We start from the raw sequence: 22,645 nt of genomic DNA, 5'->3' as shown, positions 1-22,645 counted from the left end.
CCTTCCCCAGTCTGCTCCTGTCCAGCTCAGTCTAAAATTGGCCTGCTTTCCTGCAAGACTTGGATTAAGGGATTCTTCTGCACAGGTTCAGAATGGATTTCAACCTCACTCATTAGAATCTCCTAAGCATCCTGCTCTCCATCTTAAATGACTTTACAGGTCTCAGAGCACTCATTTCTGGTGGTGTCTTCCATTCAAAGATTTCTCAAGTCCAAATACTTTGGTCCTTTGTTTCTGAGGTTGTGCAAGGAGAGAGAGGAGATGTGAGCTTTAGACTCACAAGCTGATGCAATCTAGCTGTGGGCTCTTTGGCGAGTCATTTTGCTTCTCTGGGCCTCAATTTTATCATCTGTAAAATGGGAATGTTGGTTCAGGTGCCCTCTGAGGTGTTCCAGCCCTAACATTCTGAGATTCTAGACCCCACTTTGACCAAAAGAGAAGGCTCAGAAGTCCTGTCCATCACTGCATGATGTCCAGGTGGAGGTAGAAAGGGCTAAGTGTACTGTTAGGACAGCTGGGAGGACTCCGGGCCCGAAATGTGCTTTCCCTTCATGGACTTGGATTGGGAGTGCCTGTTGGGTGGTGCCTGGCTGGAAGGAGTGAGACAGTCTCTTCCAGACGTCCCCCTGCCTGAGTGGTTGCCTCACAGGCTCTCCCTACCACTTTCCAGGGTGGGGCGGGGAAGGGCAGCTGGGGAGCAACTGATGCAATAGGCAGGCTCAAGCCTGTGTTCTTCGAAGACTAAGCAAAAATCGGCTGGCTGGGCTGGGCCGGGCCGACCTAGGCAACAGCTTCAGGGCCCTACTCTTTGCAGGGTTTCAGCTTCCTCTTCTCTGCCTATAATTGAAATGGGGTTCATTCTCTGGTCACCAGAGCCAGTAATTGACACTTTGTATTATACGTTTACTCCTGGAGCTCTTTAATCTTATAGCTTAAGAGAATATCCTTCCTTGCTAGGAATGGGGACATGCACGAGTACACATACACAGTGTGAGGACACACACACACATACAACGCAGGGACATTCATGGATGTGCGCGCGCACACACACACACAGTGGGGGCCTCCAGAAGTAGGATCATTGTTTTGAGAATCTGCTCCCACCAGACCATGCTTCCCACCAGCTCTTCCAGGAGGAAGTGGATCCAGTCAAAAGGATCAGAGAGCATCAGAAGATGGGGAAATTGCCTTTGTATAGCCAAAGCCTCCAAATATGCCCCAAGGGATGCCATTTCTATTCAAGGCCCATCTATCAAATATAAATGAGTCTCTGGGCTACTTTCCATCTCCCAGGGATCTGGATGCCCAGAACACAATAACTAGTCTTTTAAGTTAGTGAAAAGGAAAAAAAAGGAAGTGCATCAAGTTCTCAACAAAAGGAAAATGGCTAAATATTGCACTCAAACTATGCCTCCATCATAAATTCCAAGGAACTTTGTCTTACTAAACCCATGCTTCAAGGCTCTGTATTCCCTGCAAAAGGCTCAAGAAGGAAAGTTGAAGTCCATTTGGGTTCTATGTCCCTTGTAATTATCATAATTTACTTTGTACTTACTATGTTTCAGGTCCTATGCTAAATGATTCATGTGATTTATCACATTTCATTCTCACAAAAACCTTATGAGATAGGCTACTATAATCTCCATTTTACAGATGCAGAAACTGAGGCACAGAAATTTATGTAACTTGCCCAAGGACACAGGGCTAGTAAGTGGTAGAGTCAAGGTGTTAACCTGATTCTCCTGACTCCAGGACCTAGGCTCATAACAATCTGAAAAACCCACATGTACAAATAGAGAGTTTAAGTCGCATAGACTCCTTCACATTACAAAAGGATTCGTCAGAATGTTCTCTAAATCCCAAATTCCTCTATAGCTTTAGTCGATAAAATCCATAATTTTATTTTCCAGGGTTTGTTTTATGTCCAAATTTTTAGGAATGTATTGTTTTTCTTTTTTAAAGAGTAATTTTTGTTTATGCTGGATCTTTGTTGCTGCGTAGGCTTTCTCTAGCTGTGGCACGTGGGGGCCCCTCTCCAGTTGTGCTGTGCAGGCTTCTCATTGCAGTGGCTTCTCTAGTTGTGGCTCCCAGGCCCAGAGTGCAGGCTCAGGAGTTGTGGTACTTAGGTTTAGCTGGTCTGCGGCATGTGGAATCTTCCCAGACTGGGGATCGAGTCCATGTTCCCTGCATTAGCAGGCAGATTCTTATCTACTGTACCACCAGGGGAGTCTAGGAACATATTTTTTAACTTAACACACAGACTTCTGCTCTTTGGGAAGTGTCACTCCTAGACTTTCATCAAATCAGTTCATTCTGTTAATAGTTAACAACTGACTTGCTGTCTTATTGACACTGAATACATTTAGAAAGGAGCTTTGGACAAGGTAGTTCTAATTTAAGTATGAATTGTATAATTATACATTTGAATATATTCACACATAATCAAATTTAATCAAATGGACAGCTCGAAAGAGTGAAATTGGAGTGTTTTCATGGTGGAGCAGGAGTTGGGGGCTTTCTTCTTGATTTGGCCGTCATCTTGATTTATAGATGTTTTATCTCATTAACCTTAATGTCACGGAGCTAATTAGTAACTCTGAAAACTGCAAAACACACTTGAAGCAGTCCTGTAGCTCTTTAACTTCCCCATGCACCAGATTAAACTGGACTCAGTTATTCTGAATCACAGAAGACATCTTTCAAAAGGTTTTGCCTCCTTCATTTGGAATGGCTTACTGCCATGAAGATCAAGCTGGATGTGGATCCCAGTTTTCCCTTTTGGCTGCACATCACATTACATCAAAACCGTCTGAATCCTTCAAATCCCTTGCTTCACAGAGAGACACACATATGCAGATTGCTGTGATTACCTCTGTTTGGGTTAAGTACTCCCAGGACCCTGCGGAAGGGCCCAAGGATCTCACTGCCTGCCTTCTGCCTGCTGGTGAGCATCAGGGCAGCTGTGTGGGGACCCAGCCCTGTTCAGGAGGCTGCCATCTTCAGGATGCAGAAGGTCCCTTGGGTCCTAAGAGCACTATGGGCATCCTTTTCCTTCTTTCCCTCTTTTCACCTCCGGACCAAGACCCTGAGGCACAGGTAGTTACAGTCTTTCTTCCCTTATGACTTTCTATGGGAGGACTCTGGGCTGCTTGGCAAGTCCTCCCCACCCCCTCCCTCCCTTTTCTTATGGCTGAATTAGATGGTTGCTAGGATAAAGGATGGTAGACATCAAAGAGGCTAAATTAATCTACAAGATAAAGGGGAAAGCCATTCTCTGGAGAGTGAATGGGCTAGAAATGGCTGTCGAATGGGACTTTGGGTGAGAAAAATGGCCACTTCTCAGGAAACTTCTCAAAGGTTTCCATGATTTTTAAGGCATTTGGAGTTCAATTTATGTTTCTTTGAATAGGATACCATGTGAAGATGGAACTACATAAGGGAGGAAGGGAGCTCAGGTTTATTCAAGTTACATTTCAAATAATTTTTTTGAGAAAGGAAAGTGATTCAGGTAGCAAAATCTAAGATGATGACTTGCAGTGGGGTTTTCTGAATTTGCCTGGTCCTGGAACAGGACTGTGAATTGTAGGAGTAATAGAGAGCAGCCTGTGATGACATATTATCAGGTGGGGAGCCTTGGATCTGTGGGTGAAGCTGAGGTTTCTCCTAGGAGGATTTCACACGAAGGACAAACTCCAGTGCTGAAATAGGTGATAACAAGTGAATCTCTATTCTTGATTTAGTTTGAAAATGGACTAGATTGTTAACATACAGACGAATTTTTGTGTGGGCCCTTGTTCCTTAAGTGCCAAACTGATGTTCTAATGCCGTTTGACATGTCTCCCTGCTGCGTGACTCAGCGCTGGCCTCATGGACCCTCCACAGGCTCTCCCTCCCTCAGGGGCGCAGGTGTGTCCCCACCTCGGTCAGAGGCCAGGAAACTAACCACAATCTCCTGGCTAGAGACTCAGGCTTCTGCCTTGGAGGCAAAACAGGGTGAAACACAGGCAGGCAGGATCCCAAACCACAGAAGCTCAAGTTAGGTCATCCTTGTGAACATGACAACTCGCTGTCGTTCTCGATCAACAAAGAAGAAACACAGACCCATTCAAAATGGCCCTAAAAGACAGAATTTGCATGACTATGGCAACTTGCCATTGAATGCTATTCCTAAACAACTGAAAAGTTAATTAGCCATTCTTTTCACAAGGCAAGAAAGGTGCAATGATACATTCACACCAGAACAGGGGAGTACAGGAGTTTAAATCACTTTTCTGGCAGCCAATGAGTCCAGTGTCGGAGTTCACGATCCCTCCTTATATGCACCTGGCAACTTGGGGGACTGGGTGCTGGGCAGGGACCATCCTCCCAGGAGATGCTGCCGAGACATTCAGAGGATTGTCCCTCTGTGGGACCCGCCTCTCTGGAACAGTTAGAAATTAGGTTGAGGATTGGGTTGAAGGGGAGGAAGTCATAATGGAAAATTATTATTCTTTTGAAAACAGTTATTCATGGGGACTTCCCTGGTGGTCCAACGGCTAAGACTCCATGCTCCCAATGCAGGGGGGCCTGGGCTCGATCCCTGGTCAGGGAACTAGATCCCACATGCTGCAACTAAGACCCAGGGAAGCCAAATAAATAAATAAACGTTTTTTTTAAAGGAAGGAAAATAGTTATTCACGGAAACTTTGCCATGACTGGTATGGCCATTACCGTGGTCATTTTACTTTACCTTAAACATGGACCCCAGTTCAAGACAGAGGTAGACGAGCCCTAGGGAATGCACAGTTACTATTTATTCAATTCATTTGCAGGAATCAAGCAAATCAAGTTGATGATAAAAATGACATTGCTTTAGAAGGCATTCTCTCATGTTCACAGTATATTTAAAATAATCATTAGGAAAAAGGTTACGGTGTTTTGAAGAATCTGTCAGAAATCTTCAGCCCAATTTGTTCCTAGGGCAGGATGAGAATGGATTTCCTTTGGCTGAAATCCTAGCTTCTATTGTTAGGATGATGCAGAAATTTTGGATAATAGTACACATAGGAAAAACAAAGAGAAATATTTTCTCTTCTAGACTGACACCCTTGAAGACTACTTCAAATATGAATTATTGTGCTGTTCCTCTAAGGCTAGTTAAGAACAAACACGTTTGTCTTTTGCAGGATCTACTATTTCCCCAACTCACAAAAGCCATACTGGTTGCCTTTGACTCTGGGGTAGATCTTACTGACATCCATTTTAAACAGAGGAAAGAGGAGGTATATTAGAACTGTTGCTGAGTGTAATTAAATTCTACCCACTATAAACATGTTGGAGGCAGCTTCATGGATTCCCTCCTCCAGACCAGAAGAGTTATTTCTGGAGCTGGGGCTCCTTTGGCCACCCATACCCCACTGGTTGGCTCAGCCCCTGGTTCTTGTAGCTAGGTCCTACTTGAGAAGACCAGTGTATTTTTTGGCTGCAATTTCATATAGCCTTTTGGTCTTCACAGATGAGACAACTAAATACATTCCTGCCTCACATGGCCATGAGTTCTTCTCTGTGCCAGCATTAGACCAATCTTGTCTTGGACAGAGGGCTGGAAAGACTTAGACCCTAGAAGTTGGCATCTAGTCATGGTGATTACTGGCCCCACTCTAGCCTCATACCTGGCCCCAGAAACTGGACTCTTAGCTCATCCACTCACTTTACAAATATTTATTGAGCTCCTATCATGTGCCAGGCCCACAAATATGGCAGTAACTAAAAGAGGTGAAAATCTGTGCCCTTCTCTAACTTAGACTCTGTTTTAAAGAACCGAGCCTTGTCTTCCCATTCCTCTTCCAACCTTGGTTCCCTGATCAGTTAGTCACTTCTTCTAGAACAATCTTCCTCAAACTTCAAGGTGCTTATGAATCACTTTGAGTTGCAGATTCTGATTCAGTGGGTCTAGGGTGGGGACTGAGATTCTGAATTCCTCACAAACTCCCAAACGATACTGCTGCAGCTGCTGGGGGTGTTGCCTGGATTACGCTATGAGTGGCATTGATGCACAGCCAGTAGCACCATCAGTGAGTCTTTCAGAAACACAGAATATTAAAAAAAAAAAAAAAAAAATCTCAAGCCTTACTTTGGACCTCATGGCTGAGATCCCCTTTTGACAAGATCCCCAGGCGTTTCTCCCCATGGTCTAGAACAGTGATTCCCAAAGCACATGAAACAGCAGAAGCACCAGGTGAAAGTTACAAACCGCCTGCGGGCCCTCATCCCCCACTGAGTTGTATTATTTGGTGTTGAACACCCCACGTGATTCTGATGGATAGTAGGTTTGAAAACCTCAAAGAGCATTTTCGGAGGGCACTTTCCTAGGCTCATGGGACCTCACAGCGAAAAAAGCCTTTGAGATGACCTGAGGATAATCGTCTGAGATTGTGGTCTTCTCTGAAGTTACTGTCACACAAGTTCCAGGTAAGGAACTGAGGCCAAGTCCTCGAGCAGGGCCCCTGGCTGGCACACGGTGGGGTCAGGCCTTACACCAAGTTCTCCTTCCACCACAGCTGCCTCTCCTGCTGCTGTGATGCAGAACAGCTCCCACCCACCAGCATCCCCAGATTGCTTCTCCTTGACCACACCCCAAATCTTCCTTTCCTCCTGCCAAGAGTTTCAGCCCATTACCTCCACACCCTCACACCCGCTTTATTTCAGCACCCACAGTTGCCCCCCTCTCCCGACCTGTGTCACCAACCACGTATTTAACTGGTTGACTTTCCCCAAAGGCCGATTCTGCCCACCCTTTGATAATGTTTGGAGCTCTTCTTGGGGAGGTGCAGTGTGTGGGTGGGAAGGGTGTTGTCTGCTGGCCTTCCATCCATCTCTCAGGAAGGCAATTAAGCTTCCTTCTCTTTGTCTTCAGTTCCAGCGCCTTTTTTGCTAAGTATTCTGCAACCTTCTGGAATGCAGGTGAGCACCTCTTCTCTTTACTGACAGCCCCAAGACTTCCTCATTCTTTCAACCTGGCTACATTCTCCCCTCCCCTGCCTGCACAGGTAGGTGCTGCTCACCGTCAAAGTTAAATGGACACACATGGAATTTATGGTCTACGCTAGGGGCCTTCACTTGGAGTCCACAAATCCCTAGCCCAGTACTTTAAAAATTTGAGTGTATGCTAAAATCTCCTAGGGAGTTTAAAAACCCAGACTGCACTGAAGTCAATTAAATTAAAAACTCTGGGGGTGGGAGGCAAGCATCAGTTGCTGATAAATCTCCCCAGGCATTTCTACTGTGCAGCCAAGGTTGAGAACTACTGGAAAGTCCAGGTAAAATTGGACAAGTATATGTCCTTTTGGTGGAAAAACTAAGCCACAGCTTTTAGCAGATCCTTAAAGGCTCCAATGACACTCTTCTACTTCCCTTTCTTCCCCTTTCAAAAACGGTGAGTTGACTGGTCTAAGATAACAAGCAGGAAGAGCTTACCAGTTATTAGAGAAACACCAAATATATGTGTTAACTAAATAAGCAGGTATTAACATGTAGGGCAGAGAAAGTGCCTACTGTTGCTTCACGAAGTGAAGGGGGCTTGGGAATATTGTGTTTGGTGAGATGGGTTGATCTCTGCCTCTCTCCCAGTTAACAGGAAAAAGGTGTGATTTCAGATGCTACCACTACAGAGATCTGATCACATCACTTAACTCCCCTGCTGCCCACAGAACCAAGGCCGCGCCCCCACTACATCATCTTGGCTCCTTCCTTCCTGGTTACCTAGCCCCAGGGATCCTTTCTAGTCACCATGCTCATTTTTTCACACACTCTAGCCCCAGAAGGATGTGCACTGCTTATTTATTTTTTTTTTTTGGACAAGTCTGTGCCCTTTCTTCTATTCTTCTCTTGGTTCCTCCCAATCTCCCTGTCTCAAGTGGACCTGGGAGGGGAGGTAGGATTGAAGAGACGGAGAATGGCTCAAGGCAAGGTAACCTAGTACAGAAGGTGCTCAGTTCATACTTGTCAAAGTTAGTGGGGCACCGCTTTGTGTTAAGAGCTCCTGCTGGTGGGGAGTGGAGGGTGACACAAGTGTGGGATTGGGAAGATATACAGAGACTCGGAAGCTCTGGCTCTCAAGGGACATAGATGCCAGTAGGGAGGCAGACCAGTGATCCAAGGAGGGAAGGAAACATAACAAGTGCTCTTAGGGGAACCTGTGGAAGGTAGGATGGGAAGTGGAGGGTAAGGAGAGACTTCCTCCAAAGAGTGACTGTTATTCTTCCAGAAAGGTCAGGCTCCATGGAAGAGAGATGGGGCTGAATTAGGAGAGTGAGGCCAGACTACAGAAGGCACTTAATGCCAACTTTAGGATACTCTGCACACAGATTAAACCTGGTTGGTGCCCCTAGGTCTTGCCAGCCTTTAGTCTTGCTCCCTCAGGAAGTTTTTGCTGTAATACTAAGCTGTTGAGGTGGAGGACCCGATTTTGAAACTGTCCAATCTGCCAGGAGGTGCCTGAGCTGGTGAAGTGAAGTGAAAGTCACTCACTCTCTGCTACCCCAGGGACTGTAGCCTGCCAGGCTCCTCTGTCCTTGGCATTTTCCAGGCAAGAATACTGGAGTGGGTTGCCATTCCCTTCTCCAGGGGATCTTCCCATCCTAGGGATCAAACCCAGGTCTCCTGCATTGCAGATGGATTCTTTACCATCTGAGTCACTAGGGGAGTCCCTACAGATGCGAGAGCTGGACCATAAAGAAGGCTGAGTGCAGAAGAATTGATGCTTTAAAACTGTGGTGTTGAATAAGCCTCTTGAGAGCCCCTTGGACTGAAAGGAGATCAAACCAGTCAATCCTAAAGGAAATCAACCCAGAATATTCATTGAAAGGACTGATGCTGAAGCTGAAGCTCCAATACTTTGGCCACCTGATTCAAAGAGCTGACTCACTGGAAAAGACCCTGATGCTGGGAAGGATTGAGTTGGTGAAGGTAGAAGCTATTCTCACCTTGTCCTGTAGTCTCCCTCCCTCAAATGCCCATGTGCCCAGGCCCCTGGGATAGCCAGGCAGCCGAGATCACTGACCCTGTAGACAAGAACAGTGGCTGTACTTCCCAACTGTGGTCAGGCAGGATGTAGGTAGGACAGTGGGCTGAACAAATAGGCAGTTAGGGGCCTCTCAGCACAGCAGAGAGGGGAACAGCTGTGATCCTAGATCCTCACGGTCGAATCCCAGTGCTAAGCAATGTGGGGCCGACCAGCACAATGCAGACACTGGCTAAGGCCCTGTGAGAGCAGATATTCAATAGATGTTGTTTCCCTCCATCTATTTTTCTGGGCTGAGAATCTAAGTTAAATAGCTCTACCTTCTCCCAGGTGCCAAAGAAGGATGAGTGCCCCTCCCCTAAGGACTATACCCTTTCTATTTGGGCTGCCAGGATGCTCTAATTGTTCTGCACTTTAATAAGACACAGAGGGCTCATTATGTAAATTCAGACAAATATACACAATTACCCCAGATCATAAATTACATCTATATTAATAAACATTTTAATTAACACTTACCAACTGCCAACAAAGTGTTAGGTGTAAATAACAGGTGGATGTAGAGTGAAGTAATAAGACTAGAAAGCCACTGCTTCTCTCTACTCCATACAAGAATATCAACAAACAGTGTACATGCTCTTTTTAAAAGTAAGCTTATAAGTTTGCCTGAAGCCTGAAACAATCAACAGTATACAAATTCTTATCACTGTTTGCCATTTAAATGTAAGTATTTATTAATAATTTAACATTTGTATGGTGTATCTCATTCCAGAGTCATTCATTCATTCATTGAACAGATATTTAATAGAGGCAGCAAGCATTGTTCCAGGCACCAGGATACAGGAGTAAAGAAGACAAAATTCCTGATCTTAAGATGTTTACATTCTGGTGAACAAAGATAGACAATAAGGAAATTAACCAGTACACAAGTAATATTAAATGATAATAAGAACTGTCAGAAAATATAGTGGGGTAGAGTGAATAGGGAGTGTGTGCCTGTGCATGCATGTGCTTGCCCGCTGCTTTTTTACATAGAGTGGGCACAGAGGCCTCACAGATTAAGTGAAATTTGAGTGACAGGACTTGTTGATGGGTTAGATATAGGGTGTAATAAAAAGAGGTATCAAGTTGGCCACCAGGGTTTTCATATTAGCAACTGGAAAAGTTAAATTGCCACATACCGTCACAGAGGAAGCCTGTGGGGTACAGTGCAATTCTGGGAATTTGATTTTGGATGTGTGATGCCAAGGAGGCAATTAAATGCACAAGTCTGAAATTTGGAGAAAAGATTGGGACAGGAGACATAAATCTGAAAGTGTTCAGCGTGTAGATTAAAAAATATATATTTATTTATTTGACTGACAAAGGCAGGATCTTTGTTGAATCATGTGGCGTCTTTCTTTACGGCCCACAGACTCTCTAGCTGTGGTGTGTAGGCTCAGTAGTTGCAGTACACAGGCTTAGTTACTCCACAGCATGTGGGATCTTAGTTCCCTGACCAAGGGTCAAACCCATGTCCCCTGAATGGCAAGGTGGATTCTTAACCACTGGATCGCCAGGTCCCAGCTTGTAGATTTTTAAAAACATAAGCCAGATGTGACCATCAAGGGAATGAGTGTGGACAGAGAAGAGATCCAAGAACTGGATCTGCCCTCATAACCTCATCACCTCCCAAAAGCCCCACTTGCAAGCACCATCATGTTGGGGATTAGGTTTCAACATATGAATTTGGTGCAGGTGAGGGGATACACAAACATTCGGTCTTTGGCAGATACTCTATAACTGTGGTCCTGAATTGATTCTGAAGTGCTGTTTCCTATCTCTGAGGAGGTGTAGGTTTTGAGTGGTCTTCTGCTCCAGGCTGTTCCTGCTGCTGCCAATGCGCCCATAAGGCTCTCTCCTCCCTGGACAAGGCCTCTGCATGGTCAGACAGTTTGGGAAGGAAGACAATGGAAGTATGACAAAAGGCTGCCGGGCCTGTGGGTGGGATTTGAAACCTCAAACTGGAATCCAGAGCAATTGGGACTGGAAGAGAATGTGGCCATTTCCATAATCCAGAGTTTCCTTGACTTGTGGAGTCCAAGATTCTGAAGTCATCCCTCAAGAGATGATGCTTCATTTTACACTGTGAGCTCTGAGACAGATTTCATTTAAATGAAAATTCTATGGCTTAAAATAAAACTTGAAATCCCCTAAAATCTAGTCAAGTGCTGTGCATCAGATGGTGGCTTCTATATATCACTTCCTTCCAAAAGAACCAGAGTACCTTGAAGACATGGCTGATTCCATGTTTGGGCCAGGGAAAGTACAAGGTTAACCTGAGATAGCTGGTGACAGAAAGCAAGGAAGGAAATGCATTGAAAAAACACTGGACCAGCTTGAAGGGACTCCTAATGACCTCCTTTGGGAAACTTTGAACATCAAAAATAATGATGACCATGTTTGATTATAAAACAAGGGAAAAAATCCATTATAGTGATACTAAAAATTTAAAGAAAATTACACAAAGGGGAAAATGTCTTTGTCACCATTGGAAGTGACTCTTATGTTAATGTCTTACTTGAATATTAGTAATTAAAGAGAACAATTAGCATTTATCTTGCCTTTTTAGGAAGAATTATAATTCTGCCTCAATTGATTATAGAAAGCCTTTCTTTACAGAAGAAAACTAACAAATGAATAAGGAATGTAATGTTAGAAAAATTACCACTGTGTACCCCAAAACATAATTCCTGAGTAAAAACAAAGATCAACAATGATTGTTAAAACCATTGAGGAAAGGTTGATGGGGAGCAAGATATTTTCATATGCTGAAGTATCACCATACAGAAAACTTCAAAGAGTAAATCTACTTTTACAATGAAAAGGAGGGAAAGGTTGTGATGTCTCCAATTTGCTTTTACACAGCTAGCCAAAAACCCTAATCAAATAATATATATATATATAACATATATATGTTAATATGCATATTAAAAATTCAATATACATAGAATCTTAACATTTACTGGATTGCGTATACAGTTTGTTCATTATAATACCTTTTCTACTTTTTGATATATTCAAAATGCTTCTTCATAGAAAATTAGGGAAGGGGAAGAAATACTGTATAGACTCTGGGCCTCATCTCTGCTTTTAAAAGACCCCAGATGACTGATACACTCTCAGGAATGAGAATCACTGATTCAGTGCCCACATTCAGCCTGAAACTGAGGTCTGGAGAATTGAAATGACTTTCCAAGGGACAGAATAAATACTAGAATTCATGTCCCTTGGCTTCCAATCTTGTGTTTTTTTCTTATAAATCTTCAAAAGGAATTTCTTAAATAAGAAACCTTATCCTCTTGAACACCTGAAGCTCTTGTTTGTCAGCAGCTGAACCACACATAGTAAGGAAGGATTTGGCCACCTAGAGCGGGCTCATTTGTTGGAATCTAGGTATGGGAAAAAAACCATTAGAGGTACCCAGGGCAAGGACAGTCCTAATTTTAAAAATTGAGTTGTATTGTATAACATTTTCTCTTTTTAATAATTTTATTACCTTCAGTGAGGATAATCTATGAGAATAAGTCTTTCACTTGTTTGTAATATTTAATATGTAGATAAAACCACAGATTAGAAAAAAAAATCCCTAAAATCCTGATTATTAGCTGGGAAATGAGGTTTTGGCTGAAGTACCTGGTGTTGCAGGACTTGCAGGTTTCCTGCAGAGAGATGAAGATTGGAAGATGGCAAAGTGGTTAGGTCCCAATGCTAGTGGGAAAGGCATGAGTCTTTGCAGTCAGACAAACTCTGGGTTCAAATTCTGACTTTGCCATTCACTAGTTTTGTGACATTAAGCAAATTATGTGACTGCTCTCAATCTCAGTTATTTGCCCCCTATTGCCAGGTAGGTGCTTAGATACAGCAGTTAAGATTCCCAGGGCCCAGCCCTCCTAGAAATCCAACACATAATCAAGGAATAAGGATATTCAGGTGGAGTTCTTAATTCTGGAGAGACTGAGAGTAGATCTTAACCAGATGGAGATGGAGTTGGGCTGGAGGAGGAAAACGAAGGCAACAATTTAAGGAAATAGTGCAGAAGCCTGATAGTCTGGAATGGGTGAGGAACATGGAGTTCCTGTGGCTTTAATGTAGTCGACTGCGATTATTTAGTGAAATATGTATGGAAAACATCTAACTTTGACCCAGAAGTAGGAGTTAGGGTCTGGGGCACGAACCCCTAGCGATAACAAAGGTCCTCTCCAAAAATAAAAAGGACTCCACACTCCAGCACCACATAAGAGACACCTGGACTGTAGAGGCCACAGAAAAGAGGCGGTCTCACCTGAGGTTTACGTAGGGGGCGTGGCTGTGGAGAACTTCCGGACTCCTTTTCCGGAACAGGCCTGTGCCCCGGAAGCAGTTGTTTGTTGCTGGACCTTTGGGCCCGTTACCGAGTCTTCAGGGGTACTGTCGCCATGTTCCTGTCGGCGGTTACGTGTAAGTGGGGCTGGAGGCGGCGGCGGGGCTTGCAGCGCGGGCGGGAGGTGGTGACAGGTGGGCCTTGGGACATTGCAGGGTGGAGTGCGCACGCCGGTGGGGAAGCTGCCGCTGCGACATCCCAGGCCTTCAGGACTACAGCACCCGGCATGCCCCGCGGCATGCTCCCTGTGGGGCGAGTGGGTCTTGGGGGTCTTCGGCGCAGATTTTGGGTCCGTTGCGGCTCATTCGGACGGTAGAGTCTGGCCGGCAGAAATGGGGCTCTCCCTCGCCCTCTGTAGCGGTGTGTCAGCAGAATCGCTGGACGTTCTGAGAAAACTTCAGAATATTTAGTTCACTCATTTCGAGTTCGCAAGGTGAGAAACAGTAATTGATCCTAGGTGGTACAGCGGGCTGGGAGAGAAGCCCACTGCCTCCCAAGACAGTGTTCTTTGGTGCACCAGGCTGACTTCCCGGATGGATTTAATTTCCTTTCTCCACCTGATGTGATGGTTGTTGAATTTGCATAGGTTAATTTACCAGACAAGAGGCTTGTTCTAGTGCAAATATTTGCACCTTAGAAGAGGAGCAAATGGAGCAGATCTTTGGGAAGATTTAGAAGGTAGTCAGTTCAGCTGAAAAGAGATTGTGTAGAGCATTCCATCCAGAATTGTGGTGGTCCGATTGGATTTTTAAAAAGCATCTATAAAATCCTAACGGGAACCCCCAAAGCTCGGGAGTAGTTACTTGAGTGACAATTTATGACATATTTCATGACTTAAATATTTTTATTATAATCTTAAAATTTGAGCTTTATTTGAATTTTGCATAAGCAAGATAATAAATTGTTTTTTTTCCTTTTCTATCCGACTTTCCCTGCCTATGAAAAAGTTGCCAAGAGCAAGTCAAAGTAAGTAGAAGTTTTTCTTTTTTTTTTTTTAAAGCTTGTTTATGTTAGATTCATTATTTCAGCTACTCTCAATGAATCCTTACGTTAAATTAAGCATTTGGCTTCAATTTTCTAAAGTCTGATTTGAGAATTACACTCGATGAATTGTTTTGGCCCTATGAACTGTTTACTAAAATATTTTCCCTCCCTCCCAACTGATCTATTTAAGTGAGCTTTCAGTTAATTTACTTAAAAGTTGCTTTTGCTGTCTTGTTCCTAAAGAAATCATCAGGGTCCCCATGTTCTTTGGACTACTACTGCAGTTCTGTTTCCTCAAATTGAGGACCAGGGGCCATTTGTCTGGAGCTCACTACAGGAATATAACAAAAAAAGCTGTGACTTGACTATCCACAGAGCCAGTGTTGAGTTTTGTAATCTTTTGCATTCATGGTACAAGCATTTCAAAAATAGCAAAGGCTAAAGATTCCATGCTGTACCAGGGAGACTATTAATACCAAACTGGTATTTCAAAAATAAAATTTGTAGACAATAACTGAAGTAAGATGTTCTGTGGTAAAAATAGAAAAATTCTAAAGCAGGCAGCATTTGTTTATAACCCAAGACATATAATAAATCCTTAAAGCTAGATTAAAGTTAATGGAAAACATGTATGCTTATATTCTTCCCTCAATATCTTTTATTGCTTTATATAGCTTTTCACACAATCCAGTTAGCTTGCTTTCCTTCTTCACATTCTGTGGGAATCGCCTGTGTCTTCAGTTTCTTTAGAGGTGTGCCCTGCGTCTCATGTTCTTTGTGTCCTTCTGGTGCCATGTGTCATATGTCTTGCCTTACAGACCTTGTGTACACAACGCGCCTTCCATACTGTTGGTGTTACGTCTCCAGGGTGCAGATGTAGACTTAGAGGGCCTTGCGTATTGTGCTTGCCATAGCGCAAGTACTTAATATTGTATCACTCTAATGCATGAAGCACTATGCTGAACACTCAAAGGGATGTAAAGGTGTATAATATATTTTAGGTGCTTCAAATTCTTTTTGGAATTAGATGAGAAATCAAATAGCATGATCTACATAGGAAGATAAGACACCTGAAAAAGTAACAAACAGTATGAGGTATTAAAAGGTCCAGTGGGACAAAACATGAACTTTCTGCTTTGGATGATTGTAACTTAAACTATGAAAGGGAGCAACAAGGTTTTACACATTGTCAGTGTGAAAATTCCAGTCCCTTTATTCTGTAACTTCCTGATTTCACTCTCACTGCTCATACGTGAAAGATAAAGCTCTTCCGAGACAATTTTCTTCCTGACTGGCCTGCTAGGGTCACCAGTACTTGTGTATTTTCCTTGTCCTGATTTCTCCTCCTGAAATGTGGGGGTCTGAGTCTATTCCCACAATGCAGTTTGATTAGTCTTCTTGCTTTGGTTAGGTCATTTCCAAGTCACTCTGTGTAATGGAACAAATATTGGGAATCAGAACCATTCTAAGATATAGACTGTCTTAAAACTGAACTTAAGGTTTAATTGATGTCCCCACAAGTAATACTACTTGTATAGTGTTCTTAGAATGTGGCATCCCCCTACGACTGATTTTAGTCTATTTCCTTAGCTTGTAACAGCTTGCTTTTAAATCTTAGAACAATTCTGGTGAAAATGGTGAGCCAAGCTGGAACAGGTTTTTCCTTCAACACTAAGAGAAGCCGACTATGGGAGAAACTGACTCTACTGCATTACGATCCAGTAGGTAAGATTCCAGAAAAGTTGCTCCATAATAAATTCAAATGCTTTCAAGGCCTGTTGCCCTTTTCAGATGATGTTGAACAAAGGCAGTTTTGTGACCCCTTTGTCACTAGAGCATTCATTCCTAGTGTATATTGAAAGTTACTTTGGTGCTAGTTACTGTCCAAGGTGCTGGGATAGTCATGCACATAAGATAGACTCACTGCCTTCAGTCTTGATGATCAAAGCCTGGTTTTGGAAGGGAGAGGAAGGAAGACGACAAATGCTCAGTGCTATGCGAGAAAAAAGCAGGATGCTGAGATACAGGATAGAGTTGCAAGGAGGTAGATCCCATCTTCATTCTTTAGGTAGGATAGTTCAGGGAATGTCTCTCCGGTAAGAGATAGTTAACTGAAGATTTGAAGGGGAAAAACCAGATATGTAAATAGAATAGGCGATACTGTTCGGTAAACAGAAAGAGAAGTATGTCAAGGTTGAGTTGAATTCTAAGACACTTGGTTGGTGTTTAGAGTTGGAATTGGTGCTAGAATCTTATTTCTTCAAATTAATCCATTACATAATGAAATATAGGCAGTTAACGTCATAATCCCTGAGGGAGTAAATGGCAATCCACTCCAGTATTGTTGCCTGGAGAATCCCATGGACAGAGGACCTTGGCAGGCTTCGTCCATGGTGTCGCAGAGTCGGACATGACTGAAGTGTCTTATCATGCATGCAGCATCATAATCAGTTATTTCGTTAACTAAGAACAAGGCCTGATAGACTCACTTCTGGCCAAGATGGAGCAATGGGACTGAATTTACCTTCCCTCCTGAAACAACAACCACAGAAGGACAATATAGGCAACAGAAGGCAGTGACCCTTGAGAGAAAGGAAACAAGTGCTTGTGAATAACCAGACAAAACGGAAGATTCTGTCTTCTTTGTTTACCTGCCTTCAGTCTTCAGATACATGAATGCGTCACGACACAAGCACCCGTACTCTCCAGGCAATCTGAACCCCATTTTACAGATGATGAGCTTGATGCCAAGGATTTTAGTTAAGGACACGTAACTAAAATATGTGACAGAATAAAGGTTTGAATTTAGGACTGTCTGATTCCAAAACCTAGGCCCTTAGTCACTTTACATATGAATCTCTTATTGAGAGAGGAGGCTAAAACTTGCTCACTAGTGTGTGACCTCTGGTTGGGCACCAGTACGAATCTGCCTGACAGCCATCTTAATAGCTGCTTTCAGAGTTTGTAAAGAAGATCTTACAAACTGTTCATTATGCTGAATTCATCAAAATAAAAAATAATATCACCTTCAAAAAAATCGGGGCTGTACCAGTGTAAGGAGGCATTCAAAAAGGGCTCTGAGAGGGATTTCCCTGGTGGTCCAGAGGTTAAGACTGTGCTTCCACTGCAGGAGTGAAAGTGAAAGTGAGAGTTGCTAAGTCCTGTCCGACTCTGCAACCCCATGGACTGTACAGTCCATGGAATTAGCCTTTCCCTTCTTCAGGGGATCTTCTCAACCAGGGATCGAACACAGGTCTCCCTCATTGCAGGCGGATTCTTTACCAGTTGAGCCACCAGGGAAACCCAAGAGTACTGGAGTGGGTAGCATGGGTTTAATTCCTAGTTGGGGAACTAAGATCCTGCATGCCATGTGGCCAAAAAAAAATTGTTATGAATTCCATTCTTTAACAGAAATAAAATTTCCTGCTGTTTTTATGATGTGAAACTTTCTGGTCATTCTTTAATAAAATGGGAATTCTAGGTTTATCCCTGATGATTAGCAGTCTGAATTTCAGGATATATATCTCAAATGATGGAAAATTATTAGAATGATAAGGTATAGGTCTTAGTCTGGGTTGATATAACGAAATACCACAAACTAAATGACTTATAAACAGCACAGTTTTATTTCTCACAGTTCTGGGACCTGGAAAGCCCAATATCAAGGTGCCAGCATGGTGACTTTCTGGTGAGGGCCCTCGTCCTGGTTTATAGGAGGGGGTTCTTGCTGTGTTCTCACATGGTGGAGGGGTAGGCAACTTCTGTGGGGTATCTTTTATGAGGATTCATCCCATTCACGAAGGCTCCACCCTTGTGACCAAGGCACCTCCTCAAGGCCCCACCTCCTAATGCCATCATCTTTGTGGGTTAGGATTTCAACATAAATTTGGGGGAACACAAACTTTCAGACCATAGCAATATGATATTAGATTGATGTGGTGGTTCTCTTTCTGATTTCTTTGTATCAGCTGGTGAAAACCTAAAGTGACGAACTTTACAATAGAGTGGTTTTCTACCATTTTAGCTCCTTTAGAGCTTTTTTAGGAACTTGTACAATGTTAATAAATGTTGATTGAATAACCTTCTCTGAGATTTTAAGCGTGAAAATGTACTGGAATTTTCAGTCATAGTATGGAAATATTAGGAACTTTCTGTCAGATTGATTTTACATTTTGAGGTCAGGAAAGGATACAACCATAAACAGTTCCAACCATGAGCTGAAAGTGGAAGAAAATATTCATATCTATATTTCAGACAGACGATTAGAGCTTTTCTGAGAAGGGATCATTGGAACCTTGACAACACAACTTTGTCTCTTCTGAAGAAAATGTTCTGGGATAGCTGACTGCTTGGCATTCTGCCCACCTACCGAATGCCCTGTGGGCTTGCATGATGTTTGCCTTGCGGCCTGCCCCATTGCCCAGGGTACCAAATAGCTTGGCAGTTGTCCTAGCATGTTTTACTGCAGTGAGAAAATGGTTTAAGGGTTTAGTTTAAGGGTAATGTTTTGCTTGTCTGCTTTACAAAGAAAATCAGGCAAGTAAACATAGAAAAATTCCCAATTATTTGAGGACTTCATGGTATATACTCTATGGCTAGAACCAGCCTATGTCTTTTCAAACTCCTTTTCCTCATATGAATCTATATGCAAATTTCCCAGGAGGAAGGATTAAAGGCTGAGGCATAAGTGTATTAAACTCTGTTAAATATATGAAGGTTTATTATAAAGAAAATGAAAACTTGTCAGTTTTAATTCCTTGGATGACTAAACAAGACAATATTGACTTTAATTGAAGCAGAATAGATTTAGGTTAGATGTAGGGCAAGAACTTGACAGATTCATTCTTCTATGAATTAAGCAGCAAATATTTTGACAGAAAATTAATTTATTGTTTATGACTGAGGATAGCAGCGTGTCATCTGGACTCAGCTAACACATAGTGAGTGAGTGCTCTCTGGCAGCCCTGTGAGGGAGATGGAGTTAGCCCTCTCATGGGGAATAAAACTGAAGGAAGAGTATTTTGAGAAATTTTCCCAAGAACTTACAGTGGATAAATGGTGGCGGCAAGGCTTGAACCCAGTCTTTCTGATTCCAGGCCCCCTATTTTTTCTATTACATGGAGCCAGTCTAGTTTATTTTTTTCCTTTTTTAATCAGGACCTTCCCCTGCGATCAGCACTGTTGTTCTTATCTCCTGCCACCATTTGTCTAAACTAGATGCTCTTCCCTGTTAGTTCATCCAAATGCTGCTGCTGCTTGAGAACCTAAACTTGACCCTCCTTGTGAGATGTTTGCCTCACCATTCCAGTCCCTTTTAGTCTTTAGGTTTCTGTGGGGCTTACTGGATGTTCATACAGGTACCTCATGGTATATTGGTACTAAATCAGGGACTCTTCTTACACTTTCATAAATCCCACATGGCCTAGCACAGTTATGTGGACTTAAATATTTATTCTTTGAATTAAGGGAATGAACGCAGCAAGTATATCAAATTTTCATGAATAGTCTTCATCAGTTATTCCTATCCGGGGTCACTTAAATAATCTCCTGACCAGTTATCCATGAGACAAGTTCTTTTTTTAATCCATTTTTTAGTTTCATGTAGAAAAACATGGCGAAGAAGGCAATGGCACCCCACTCCAGTACTCTTGCCTGGAAAATCCCATGGACGGAGGAGCCTGTTAGGCTGCAGTCCATGGGGTCGTGAAGAGTCGGACACGACTGCACGACTTCCCTTTCACTTTTCACTTTCATGCATTGGAGAAGGAAATGGCAACCCACTCCAGTGTTCTTGCCTGGAGAATCCCAGGGATGGGGGAGCCTGGTGGGCTGCCGTCTGTGGGGTCGCACAAAGTCTGACACGACTGAAGCGACTTAGCAGCAGCAGCAGAAAAACATGGAAATATTTTTTGCAGTGAATAACAATGGGAAATTGTTTGGGTTCTTTGCTACTGTCTTACAATGCTTTGTAGTCTTCCTTGGAATTTGAAGGAGCACTGGTCCTACTTGTTTAATACTAGATCTTTTGAAATATATTTAAAATATTCCTATGTACAAAGTAATAAAATACATTATTAATTTTGTAGATAAGTTTCTGTTGACTGGTTAATGGTTATTAATTTTAGCTGCCATCAGAATCATCCTAAGAGTTTAAAAAAATACAGACTTCCAGTCCCACTCTAGTTCTACAGAAATAGAATTAGGGTAGAGATGGAGGTAAAAGTAGGAATGTATTTAAATAAGCTCCCTAGCTAACTGTTGATAATAGTTTGGGGATCTCACATGCAGGGTATCCATATTAATTATAGAAGAATAACAAAAAACAAAGCTAAAATTTCTTTGTGTGGTAGGGACAAGTGAGTTGCTGTCATGTCATACATAGTCTTTGGAGTTCCTGGCTCTTCCTTGGTGCACTGTTCTTGTTTTTTTGCAAAGAAAAATTTAGGTAGGGTGGTTTTGTGTGTGTGTGTGTGAGAAAGAGAGAGAGAGAGATGTGTGATGTTAGTGGAATGCTATATAGGGCATTACAGGAACTATCAAAACCTTATTGCCTAGTATCTGGTCTCTAATCTTTCATCCCGGCAGTGAGCGCTTTTGTTTGGTGTGTTTCAGAGCACTATACTCTGTTACGATATTCATAATAATAAGATTTGGGTTATAATAGTAAATCTGTACTTGGATATATGAAACCATTTCTGGAAAGTACAAGGTTTAATGTATATTTACTCTTCAGCCAGACTTCCTTTTCTTCTGTGGTCTGCTCAGTTTTTACCACTCTTTTTCTGGAGTCCAGCTTTTTTCTACAATCTCTCCTTGCTTTACCTCATACAAGAGTGGGCATTAGCTGAGTGAAAAAATTTTTTTGCCTGTAATTTTCTTTTTTTAATTTGAATGTTTCACATTGGTTATATGTGACTTTGTGGGGTATCAGGGTTGCCACTGGTTGGCTGGTGGGCCTTCCCTGTTTTCCTTACCATTTTCTGCAGTCCTCTCTGGTCTCTGGGATCAGTGAACTGAGTTTGCAAGTCAGCTCCATCCACATGACAAAGGAAAGTAAAAGAAGAGAAAGGAGAGGGCTCATGGTCTGATGTGTATTTTTATTAAAAAATGCTGATGATAAACTTTTTAGTTTTCTGCTACAATCCTTTTTTCTCCTCCTACAGTGAAAAAAAAAGTCCTCTTTGTGGAACAGAAAAAAATACGCTCCCTCTAAACAATGGATTGAAAATGAATTTGATTTATAAATGAGAAGATCGAGGGTGGGATACTGATTCAGAAATCTGCAGCGTGTAATAAAAGAAGAGGAAATGGCATGGAATCACTGCCTCCTGTGATTTGAAGGCCATTGTGAAGGAAAACAATGCAGTGAAAACAAGTTCTTCATATTAGGACATATACCATTGCATCACATTTATTTATCTTTCTGGATATTTTTATAGCCCTTAATAAAATATATTAAAATAGCCTGTGCTATTGTCTTTTAGTGATGTTTTCCCCCACTATTTGAAATTTAAAAACTACAGTACTAAAAAATAACCATTGTTTCATATAAGAAAAGAAAATTTTCCATAGTGAGATTTGTGCAAGAGTTTCCAGTCTGCCCTCACTTGTACTTCATAGAAAAGGCAGGGTCATGGTCCAGAGAGATCTTGAAAGAACTCCTGTGCGATAACACAGATGGCAGAGGTGAGCAGGAGTGAAAGGAGGAAGCCAGCCTGTTAACACAGAAGAAACCAAGAGAACTTCTGTTTTTGATCTGTGCTTATATAATTAGAAAAATACCATTGGTCCACACACTCAAACTCAGGTCACCAAAGCAGTATCTAGGATTTTCTAGGAACGGTTTGGACTACTAGAATTTTTTTTTTTTTAATAAGAGGTGCTGTAGTGTATTTCCATAAAGCTAATGGCTCAGCTCTTGGGGCAGTGGTACTACACAGCCAACCAGCTTGGAAATTCCACTGATTATCCCTAATGTACAGGTAAGAACTCCTGCCCTCCCTAGATCTGTTATGCTTTCCCACCCAAGCTGTTGTTTACCACAAGTTTTCAAAATTGCCCATTTCTCTCCCTGTCAAATTTCTCGTTGAAGATAAGGATCAGCTCATATTTTGAGCTCTGCTGGTATGTATCCCAAAGCATTTAAAGCATTTATAGGGGAGAAGGATGGAGTGTCCACCATGACCACAAGCATTAAGAAACCAGTGCTGTTCCTGAGTAACAGGTGTTCCCTCCCTGTGGCCCAGTCTTGTCTCCTG

At 42.5% G+C, this 22,645-nt stretch overlaps 1 protein-coding gene across 1 annotated transcript; it reads left to right on the top strand.

Moving 5' to 3' along the window:
• The first annotated feature begins 13,398 nt into the window (after positions 1-13,398).
• MRPL33 (mitochondrial ribosomal protein L33) lies at positions 13,399-21,855 on the top strand. The gene is made up of 4 exons (XM_019970496.2): positions 13,399-13,480; positions 14,351-14,369; positions 16,006-16,112; positions 21,551-21,855. The coding sequence occupies exons 1-4, from the start codon at positions 13,459-13,461 to the stop codon at positions 21,598-21,600; spliced, it is 198 nt and encodes a 65-aa protein (XP_019826055.1). The 5' UTR covers positions 13,399-13,458; the 3' UTR covers positions 21,601-21,855.
• Positions 21,856-22,645: the final 790 nt, after the last annotated feature.

Source organism: Bos indicus, chromosome 11 (assembly GCF_029378745.1).
Source record: "Bos indicus isolate NIAB-ARS_2022 breed Sahiwal x Tharparkar chromosome 11, NIAB-ARS_B.indTharparkar_mat_pri_1.0, whole genome shotgun sequence".
Classification (NCBI taxonomy): domain Eukaryota; kingdom Metazoa; phylum Chordata; class Mammalia; order Artiodactyla; family Bovidae; genus Bos; species Bos indicus.
The sequence above is the reverse complement of the archived record's forward strand: the minus strand, read 5'-3'. Positions and strand labels throughout refer to the sequence as shown.